General features: G+C 48.9%; 2 protein-coding genes across 2 annotated transcripts in view; one reads left to right on the forward strand and one right to left on the reverse strand.

Moving 5' to 3' along the window:
* The window catches only part of SLC10A1 (solute carrier family 10 (sodium/bile acid cotransporter), member 1), a 6,675-nt gene extending 3,756 nt beyond the window's left edge, over positions 1-2,919 (reverse strand). Inside the window, exons 1-3 of the mRNA XM_009325594.1 lie at positions 2,519-2,919; positions 1,591-1,801; positions 1-128 (exon numbers count right to left, since the gene is read on the reverse strand). The exon at positions 1-128 is cut by the window's left edge and continues 42 nt beyond it. Of these exons, the coding sequence (XP_009323869.1) occupies positions 1-128; positions 1,591-1,801; positions 2,519-2,919 (740 nt within the window). The remainder of the gene's footprint in view (positions 129-1,590; positions 1,802-2,518) is intronic.
* A 4,318-nt stretch (positions 2,920-7,237) lies between these two features.
* SMOC1 (SPARC related modular calcium binding 1) overlaps positions 7,238-10,496 on the forward strand; it is a 179,932-nt gene continuing 176,673 nt past the window's right edge. Inside the window, exons 1-2 of the mRNA XM_009325595.1 lie at positions 7,238-7,330; positions 8,035-8,133. Coding sequence (XP_009323870.1) covers positions 7,238-7,330; positions 8,035-8,133 — 192 coding nt within the window. The remainder of the gene's footprint in view (positions 7,331-8,034; positions 8,134-10,496) is intronic.

The following is a 10,496-nucleotide window of genomic DNA, read 5'->3' on the forward strand; positions in this document are numbered from 1 at the left end:
ATAAAAGGCATCAAGGCAGAAGATCCCAGGAGGGATGGTGAGAAGACGACCGTGATACTGCTTCCCACACTGGCCACAGACAGAACGATTATTGCAGCAGATGACAGTAGAAGCACAACCATCCCTGCCTAAAATAAAAGTGGTCAAGACATGGACAAGATAAAAATTCCCAGCAAAATTTGTTGGAAGTGGCTGCCAGGTTCCCAGTCTACCACATATGTAAGTATATAGTGAGAGTGCGTAAGTGCCTTTCATGGACACAACTGTTACAAGTAGACCTTAAATAACAATGTATCTTTCTGGTCTGTAGGCAAAATGACCGGCTCCACCAGCCACTCGTTTCTGAGGCATCGCTACGTGTCTCTCTGTTCAAGTCCCTTTGGGGGTCTAGCGTGACATCCTTTCCACCCAAAGCAGGTGTGCCTGCCTACAGCAGGGGTGGAAGGTGGTGGCTGCATTTTCAGATCATCTCACTGGTGTCTGGTGATTCAGCAGATGAAGGACCTGGGGAATTTTGGGAGGCAGAATACACAGCTCTCCTGCCTGTCTCTCCACTTTGGACTCCAGTTTGGACAGAGTTCCCCAGGTGTTTTTTAAAAGCAACCCTCTACCCTCTTCCTTTTTTGTAGAGAAGATAAATGGAAAGGTGGTGTTAGCAGAAAGGAACATGAACCAAGGGTCAGCTGGGCCGGTGTAGGTCACCTTCTCATGCTAGGCTTTTAAAGCTTCTTTTGAAACCGTTCAGTCATCACTGCCCCGTGCTGGGTAAAGGAACCTTTGAAGAGCTCTGGCCCTCCTGTATCTGCTCTAGCCTGACTCCCGGGTTCCCGTGCTTCTTAGAGGTTAGTGATTCCTAACGTCATTTTATCAGGTCTGTTATTGAATCTTGGCACCCGTTTCTTGCCGTGCTTGGTCCCAGTTTCTCTGAGATGAAGCCTTAGTGAAAGAAACTATGAAAAACAGGTTTACAAAGTTGTTAGCAGCTCCCCGGGTACTGCTAGTGGAGCTCTTGAGTTAGACAATGGTGTAGGTTGTTAGCTGGATTTCCCTTTTGCTGTGTAAATGCCTGATGTACAAAGGAGGCATAAGCGGGTGCTTAGCAATCTAGTGGCTTCTGCTGGATAAATATCTCATTGATGTAAGCAGCAACTCTGTTATGTGACTTTTGCCCTGTGCTAGACCTCTGAGAACAGAGGGGTGGGGTTTTTTGGTTGTGTTTTGTGGTTTTTGTTTGTTTGTTTTTGTTTTTTAAATCTGGGGTCTGCTTTGGTTACAGCAGTAGTTGGGGGCAGTGCCTATGAGGCTTATTAGTGCTGCTTGTAGCAAAAGAAAATTAAGTGAAAACTGAAGCCAATAAAGGAGAGCAAGGTAGGAAGTTGCCTACAAAATGTTGTTTGTCTAGAAAAGGTGGAGGACTTTGGGCAAATATTTTAATGATTAAAGTGATGAAGTGGATGTCTTGAGTTCTGTCCTCAACCTTTTCATTGATTTGTGGCATGCCATAAAGAAGTCAATATTTCTGTGCCTCTATTTTTGAAAACTTCCTTGAGACCCTTGGTTGAAAGACAACTTGCACAGGATACTTCTTACCTTGATGGTAAAGCCAGTGTACTGTGGTTTCTTCTCGTTCAAGATGATGCCGATGGCACAGGGGATTAGCACTAAGACCAGGGAGGTGATTATTCCTTTGTAAGGCACCTTGCCCTCCAAATCACCCTCGTATAGTCCTCCCGAGTAAAGGTACAGAAGCAGAGGCATTAGTCCAATAGCCAGGACCGTTGAGCATGTGGTCATTACAATGCTGGGATGAAGAAAGGACTCTTCAGTAGAAGAATGACACTTTTTTTATGGAATATGCTCATTTTTCTTACTAACCTGGACATATAGTTTTAATGTGAGACTTTACCTCGCTCTTTCCCAGCATGTCACCGAGGTTTTCCCATCACTATCAGGTTGTATAAGGATGTGATATGAATACAGAGGGGGCAAGATGATTCAAGTTCTATACCAGCTCAGAAAGGACCCTCGTTATGGGTGCAGCTCACACTTCAGAAATTCACAAGTGACAGAGAAAGCGATACTTCATATTTTCCCCCTGGATCTTGTTTTATTGCTAGGGTTTGTTGGATTGTGGGGTTCTGCTAGTTCAATGTTTCTCACTGATGCAGCCTTTTCAGGCAGTGTGCTCAGTTTACATAACTATATGCTGCTACACGGATAGACGTAGTAGATATATGCTATGTGTACTGCTATGTACAGGCAAAACAGTGTTCCTGCACCCATCTCATCAAAAGCAGCACGCCGTATGCTTCACAGAAAGGTACAAAATCCCATTTGATTGTAAAATGGGGAAAAATTGGCTCATTGAGCAATATGGGTGCTTTAAAAATATTCTAGACTTAGTATTTCAGTCTTTGTCCAGCTTCTTGGGGATTGATAATGTTGATTAAGCTGACTTCTGAACCAGTCGTACGACTAGATTGGTCTGGGCAATGAACACATACTCAGCTTGCCTTACCTGAGGTTCATGTCCCCTTTTAGTGCCAGGCTAAAGATGTTGGAGAGGTTTCCCCCCGGGCAGCAGCCACAGATGAGGATGGCCAGGGACTCTGTAGCACCCAGGGGGAAAAGCTTGCCCAATACGAATGCTGTCAAGGGCATGATGCCATACTGAGCCATTACAGCAATTGCCACACCTTTGGGTTTCCTGAGGTGAGTTGTGATCTTGGCTATCTCCATCGTACACCCCAGAGATACCATGATGATGAAGAGGACCACAATAAGGATTGCATTCAGGGCTTTGTCTGTGGCCTGCTGGCCGAATGCAAACGGTGGTGCCACACTGGTCAAGGAGGTGTTCTGCGTGTGACCTGGGCTCCAAAGCTCTGGGCTCTCAGAAGCTCCCTTAGTCTTGTTCATCCTGCGGAAGGGTTTAGAGGTCCCTTCTTCTGTAAGTTGCTGGGAAGGTGAGGAAGGGATTGATTCAGAAGTCCAATTAACATCCAATTAATGCAAGCAAAACATGAGTTCTCCTTCAGGCCACCACTGTTATCATTCAGCAGCTGTTGAAACAGAAATCCACCTTTGAGCAATCAGCTGTGAACCCCATTCACTTCAGTAATACGTTGTGCAGTTTGTGTAGCTTCTGCTACACAAGAGGTCCCCCATCTCTTCCAGTGTCCACTCTCACCATGAGAATGAGGACATAGCTGGTGAGAGTGAGAGGGAGACTCGTTCAAAACTGGTAAAGATGGGCACTTCATACAAAGGAAAATGAACCAGAACAACTCTCGTCTACAAGATACTGCCGAAGCCAACGCTTAAAAATATGATGCATCCAGGGTACTTTACTTTTAACGAGGGTTATAAAGTGCTTATGCTTCTGGCCATAAATCGATCTCTCAATAGGAGGGCTAGGAAGAAACTTTTTCCATGGACAAGTAGTTTCTCTAGCAAACTCTTAGGGACCTTCATGTCTCTTTTCCTGATGCGATAAGTCTGACACTGTCTTGAAATTTTTTGATTGCATATAAGAATGAATTCTCCAACCCTCACCAACATAAAAAATATTATTCCCTCCATAGCATTGAGGGGAGGTTCTGTGTGGCAGGAGCCTCAACCGACCTCTGCAGTGCAAAGCTGTGCCCACTGCAGCGCAGCAGTGCTGCTTTCAGGGCCTGAGGTGCTCTGCATCGTGATCCAGCAAGCGGTGCAGGCATCACCCAAGCCCTCCAAGCAAAGCCAAATAGGCAGCTTTTGCCCACCCCGGACTGTAACCTGCCTTGTGCTCTCAGTACAAGGCTGCACAGCACAACATGCACGCAGAGCTCTAGTGTGCAGGGAAACGGGAGCTGGGCAACTGGTGCTCAGGCAGGAAGGGGGACCAGAGAGGTGGCTGGTGAAGATTGTTCCTCCAGCTGCTGCAGAGGTGACCTCTGCTCATCCCCCCCACTGCTCCCTGTCCCCTGGCTGTACAGGGGATGTGCTTCCCTGCATCTGCCACGCTGGGGAATGGCACATTGCCTGCCCCGTCCCCAGGTGCCATGCTCCCTGATCCCTCTGCAGGCTTTGCCTTCATTTAAGGCATTTACTGCCTTCAAATCAACCTGAGACAACCCTCGTTCTGGTGTGGGACTCTAGAAACACAAAGCTGAGCACATTAAACTAGAGCGAAGCGAATGCCATTACCTTACAAGCCTGTGGATGCGGCTGTAGGAGGCTTCGGTGAGATTACCCGTGGCTCTATCCTTTCCTGGCCGAGCTCGGTGAGCGATAGCACTTTTCGGTCCTTCTGCTTCAAGAAAATCTTTCCCCCTTGGCAAAATCTTTTCCTCTGCTTGTAGAATACAAAGCCTGGGTCTAAAAGAGCCTTGTAGATAGGGAAGTTGTTAATTGATAGTTGTGTTATAGGACTGCAGTCTTTTTCTCTCTGCTGCAGGACTGGGGAAGGGATTTTAACCAGGGAGGTCTGCTGCAATATGGCTGAGCTCTAAACCCTTTGCTGAAGGGCATTATAATGCTGCAGCAATGTATCCATCGCTCCTATTCATTTGGGAGCTCAACAGGCTCAACCTCTCCAGCCCCATTGCTCTGGAAACGTCGCTGGTGGCAGGCAGGAATGTCAGAGCCGTTCTTCCCCACTTGCTCTTGCTTTGATTGGGAACTTTGTTTTCCAGGCTGGCAGCCAGGACGGAAAAGCACCGACAACAGCTCTGGAGCCCAGCACGGGCATCCCCCATCGGGCAGGGAGGAGTGGTGCCTGCAGCAGTGCAGGACAGAGCCCTGCTAGCAGCTCCCAGTGGCTCTGTGCATCCATGCCTGTGGCTTCTCCCACACCCTTGTGAGCACCACACCACCATGTTTGGGAACAAGGGCCCTCCCCGTAAATCGCAGGTGGTGCTTTGAGACCTCTCTGTCACTGTGGTGGCAAAAAGTACTGACCAGCCTCGTTGCTTGGGTCCTGGCTAAGCAAACAGGAGGAGGTAGCCTGCAGTACTGCACACGTTTCATTTTTCCTTGGGCATCTGCAAGATTTCCAGGCACAAGTAAGGGCTGCTCAAGTAGCACATGGCCAAGGCCCATAGGAATTAGGAGAAAATGCAGAAGCAAAGCCCACAGCAATTCCTTCTCTCTTTCTCTCCCTCCCTTCAGGTTTTTCTCCTGTAGATCCCCAGTCATCCTAAGGAAATGCTTGTTTTCACTGTGTTTGCCTTTTAGCTGTGCACTGAATTTTGTCAGAAGATGTGAGAAAGGTCAAGTCAAACAATTAACTGGTTATAAAGCGTCACTGCCTCGGCAGCGCTCAGACCCCCCTGGCAAGCTCAGTGCAGCTCAGGGTTTTAAAATGACGATATTGTAATGCTCACACCCTTTGTCTTTGCAGGGCTGTAGAAGAATGTTTCAGCTACCCCAACAATTAAAAAAATGCCTGCTAGTTGTTTGCTCTTCAAGCGTTCCTGCTGGTTCCCAGTAGTTAACACAGGAAACGCCATGGGAACCAAGGGAGAGACTGGTCAGGAGAAGCAGAATAAATTAGGATCATTTCATCCCGATTCATGCTGGGGACGTCCAGTTGTTTTACACGGGCACTGGAACTGGGGGTTTGTGTTCAGACATGGCTAAAGAGCCGCATCTGAGCTCTAAAGCTGCTGCTCGCTGCAGTGGGACCTGGGACCTGGGAGGTGGGACCACTGAGGAGTGTGGCTGGAGGAAGGAGCAGGCTCCCATGCTGAGAGGCAGTGGGGCCCAGGTGGTGCATGAGCATTCTGCGGGTAGTCTGCGATGGGCTGCTACTGACCTGATGGCCACGTCATCTACCTCGGTTCAGAGGAGGCTTTGGCTTCGGAGGAGCTGCCTGCTTGGCAAGCAAGCCCCTAGTTTCATCCCTAGGCAAAGCGTGCTTTTTCCTTCCTTTGACCGCTTTCCAGGCTCGGTTCTTAAAAGGTGAATTTCTAGATGTTCTTTAAATGGTCTCCTTTATGTCCCCTCATGGCCCAAATATGCTCAAACAGCTTTCCCCCCAGCGCAAAGGCCTCTTTGCCTTTGCCTGTGCCCTTGCTCTGCACAAAGCTAAGGAGCTTCGTGAAAGGTCCTGCACAGCTCATGCCACTTGAGGGCAGTGGTTGCATGCCCAGAGCCTCGTTGCTCCCTGAGGATAAAAGACCTCCTAAAACAAAGTCTCGCCGTAGGTGCCATCGCTTAGATCATTTTTATTAAGTAAGTCAGATACTCCCAAATTCAGAGATATGGTCTAATACAAAAGGCATCACAGGATGCTTAACAAACGTGAGGCATTAAAGGAGATACTTTAAAAAACCCCGTATACAAGTTTGCAGACTTCCTGTTGGAGCTCAAAATGAGCTGTGTTGTGGACTTTTTTTTAAAGACACCAGAGGAGTCAGTGCTTCATGCTCTCATAATGCAGCTTCGTAAATTCACTGGATAAATATGAAACGGCTCTCGTGCCCCTTTCACTGGTGGGAGCTGAGGTCCAGTTTTCCAGTTTGCAGGTGGGATCATTGTTTCTTCTGTGTTTTTACAGAATTTAACATAACTTGAACTCAGCCGAGTTGTTACCCAAAGGCCATACTTCAGCAGACGTGCCCGATAAGAGCAGCGGTGACTTGAGTTGTGCCACATTTCACACTATGTTGGCTCACAATTCGAGACGTGACCTTGGCATCCAGTGCCCATATTTTGCTCAGGTAAGGTTTTCTCACTGTATGGTTATGTGCTTGGCTAATCAATTTGCTCATTTCTGTGTGCTTTTGATCCAATTTGCCCACCACAGCCCTGCCAACACAGAGGGCACTGTGTTGGAATGGCTGTCAGGGGATTGAAGACAGAGGGCTTCTGCAGCGACAGTAATGACTTGTCATGACTTATTCCAGCTGTGGCTCCCCCATGCCACGGTTTTGGTCCTATCCATGTTTTTTCACTTCTGCCATCACCTGAGGATGCAGCCCACTTAAATGGGATGCCCCACAATTAAAATCTAGGTCTGGTCTGCCCTGTCATGAGAAAAGTTTTGTGTTTGGGGTGGTGGTTAGCACTGCTTGTGTCTGAGCCCACTGCGATAGGGTCAGAAACGAGAACAAACTGAACAGGCTTGTCTTGAGATGCAAACCACTCACCACATGGTGTGGAGCCATCTGGGCAAAAGCTGCCACGTACCATTGGCCAGAGCAGATGTAGCCTGATGCCACAGTGATGGCCACACTCCCCTCTCCTCATCCCCATGCCGGGTGCCATTGTGTTGCCATGCCAGCTCCATGTTGGGGACGGCTACTCGGCGTGTCATGGGGAAGGGGCACATCTGGAGCGGGACAGGGTGAAGGGGGCTGGAGAGGCTCCCCCAGCTCTGCACGGTCCTGCCGGCTCCCTGCAGCAGGGCTGGAAGCCCTGCCATGATAGCAGCAGCATGCCCTGGAGGCTTCCCGCAGCCACCAGGATGTGCCGGAGATGGGCGGCGGTGTGATCTGCAGTTCACTGCCCAGCTGTGTCTGCTGCGGCATCCCGGCACCCCACGGCAGGGCGGCTGGGACCACGCGCCCCTGCCTTCCCGGTGACAGCCATGCCCTGTCCCCCACCCCCGGGCATTTCCTGGCTCCCTGCCCTGGCGGCGCTACTCTCTTAGCGGTCCTGAACACAGACAGGAGCCAAAGTTGTTTATATTTGTTCAAATCACATTTAGCATCTATCAGGCTTAAAAATCCCATGACTACCCTCTTATACAATTTTGTTTGATAGGAAAATAATTAATTTTGCAATTAAGCTGTGCCCAGAACAAATGATGTAAGAGCACTCCGTATGGGTTAAATTAGTGCCTGCTGAGACACAGTGCCAGCATCTGTCTGGTTTAGTGACACTTATTTTAAACAGCCAGAGGAGGGAATAGTGTACTCTCCTGTGATTTTAGTGATGGCTTTGTCTCAGCGGGAGACCCAGAGAGGACTTGGCAGTGTCAGCTGGAGCACACTCTGGTCGGTCAGCAGTGAAAAAGGAGCTTACTCTGATGCTTCTTCTCTGTTTTAGGGAGATTGTTTTAAATTTGAGCTTGCTGGCCAGGTGGGCATTGCTTATGCCTCGAGTGGTGTGGGGAGCTCTGGAGAAAGGAAAGCTGCTCCCGAGAGCGTGAGTGAGGCACTTCAGCCATTGAGACCAATATTTCAGTAGGTGGCCTCTTCCTCCTAACTTCTAGAGCAAGGCTTTCACCAGCACCATGAAGGGCCTTGGTGGCAGGGAAGGGTCCTGCCCTGTCCTTTCAGCGGTGTTACTACTCTAAGGGGTTTTAAGTTACTCCAGACAAGAGAGGTCCACTTCTGGAGAAGGGTGATTTTTACAGTTAGCAAACACAGGTTGCCGTGGATTTCTGACCGCTGTGATAGTTGCTTGGTTTTCTCTAAGGAGCCCGTAGCAGCCAGTGCAACATGGTGATACGTAGGAGAGGCTCTGTTTTCCCTCAGGGGGGAGCAGTCTACAGGTCTGGGCAGAAACCCCCGTGCTGATGGGAGGGGGATCCTTGCATGGGTTGAGGGGAGCACTGGGGGCACCCCACGTTCCCAGATACAGAGGGTGGTTCTGGCTTTGCCACCCATGCCCGCAGGAAGGGTGTCAGCGTGGTGCTGGAGCAGGTTCACTTTGAGGGTGGACATTTTTTGAGGGGGAACTCCACAGAAGGAAGTGTGTTCAAGTCTGTGATGCTTATTTTTCTCCATGGGAAAAGAAATATTGTTTATTGTCTATTGTAGTCACTTATTAACTACGTAATTAGTGGGTCTAGTTAATCTTGACTGTTTCATTTCCTTAGGGACCAGATGTTAAAGACAGCTTCATAAAAATTTGACAGCTTAAGTTTCCTTGAAACCTTGGTAAAATGCTGTCAGCAGGACCTTCCTTAAGCCTGTATCTGATCCATATAGCCTTGACTATTGCACTTAGCTTTATGGGAGAAATGAGCCTCGCCTGCTGTTCTTCTGACCTTTGCAGGGTGATGACTATTCAGAAAATGCTGTGTTTTCTCTGGGTCAGGTGAGAAGCCTCTTTGGCACGAGGTTGGGAGAGCTGATCTGGGCGGCAGAAGGTTTCCTAGTCCCTTGCCCAGCTTCCAGCTGTGGATGCCGTACACCTGTGAAATGCAATTGCACCTTGAGCTGAGGTGAGTGTGCTTCATTTGCATCAAAGCTTATATTTTAAATAATTTCATTGGGTAGATTGTGCTCGAGTTCTACCTCCATAGCTTTAAACTGCTCCATCAGTGAAATGAAGTAGCTCTTTTTCCTACATGATGAATATGAAGATTTAATAAAGAAGATGGCTAAGAAAGTGGGAGGTAAGAAATAAGGTGATCAGGAATAGCCAAGGATTACTGAAAGTGTCCAAAACCCTTATGCAAACACCAGGGGAGAACCAGGAGGTCTAGAAAAAGGCAGATTCATCACCTAGTCTTTCCCTTCCTGTTGCTCCCCAAGCTCCCATCTGAAGGGCAGCCAAATTGCCTTGATAAGAGAGAGAAATTTCTGTGTCAAGGAGAAGGCATGGAAACTACCACCAGGGTTTAATCTTAGAAACAAGCCCCCCGGTGGCTGAGTGGGAGACTCCTCTGGTGGGCGCAGAGCAAGCAGTGCCACAGAGCCACTCACTTTGGTGCCTGCATGCGAGGGCTCAGTGGGAGAGCCAGGGGTTCCCTTGCAGCACGCATGCAGCGCCGGAGGAGAGTATCCCATGCTCCTCGGTGCCTTTGCAGGTGTCAGTGGGATGCCAGCAAAGCCTAGGTCCTGACATGGCTTTGGAGACCATCCTCGAGCTGCTGAGACAATGCTCCAGCCAGTAACCAAGCAGCTTTAGCCGCCTGGAAACTTTAATCCTCACCTGTGAATCAATTTGTGTAAATTATCTGTTGACATGCTGACCTCCATATCCTCTCGTACCTCAAGTCTGTTGTGATGCCCTCAGCCACCATCCTTCCCAGCATGAGGAGGAAAAATCTCTCTTTTGGAAAACAAAAAGAAAATATAATTTAAGTAATGCAGTCCAAAACAGAGCTATGTTTAAGTGCATACCTGAGTTTGTAGGACCAAGCTGACACTTTGGAGTTACAGGGCTAATAAGAAAACGGTGCTGCCACTGTGGAGCCCATGGCTTTGCCTGGTTCTTGTCTGCTCCTTTGGCATCCTTGCGTCACTGACTGCGGTGCCTGGAAATGATCTTGTTTCTCCTCTCTCTTCCTCTTGTGGTTACTCACAGACTTTGCAGGAAAGCTGGAGACTGTGCGTATTAGAAGATCAGACTTCTCTCTCTCCCATAGGTGTGTTAGGAGCTTTGAGAAGAGGACGTGTTAGCTTGCTTAGCAGCGAAGAGCTCCCTGAGAAGCAGAAATGGCTGCAGCAGCCACATGGCACCAGTTCATGGGGCTCAGGACCAAGACAGCCATTGAGCGGATGGCTGGGGTTGGTCCAGGTCTTTCACCCTGCTTTATCACCGTCTCCTGTGTGGGG

The sequence above is a fragment of the Pygoscelis adeliae genome, unplaced genomic scaffold (genome assembly GCF_000699105.1).
Source record: "Pygoscelis adeliae isolate BGI_AS28 unplaced genomic scaffold, ASM69910v1 Scaffold356, whole genome shotgun sequence".
In the NCBI taxonomy this organism is placed as follows: Eukaryota; Metazoa; Chordata; class Aves; order Sphenisciformes; family Spheniscidae; genus Pygoscelis; species Pygoscelis adeliae.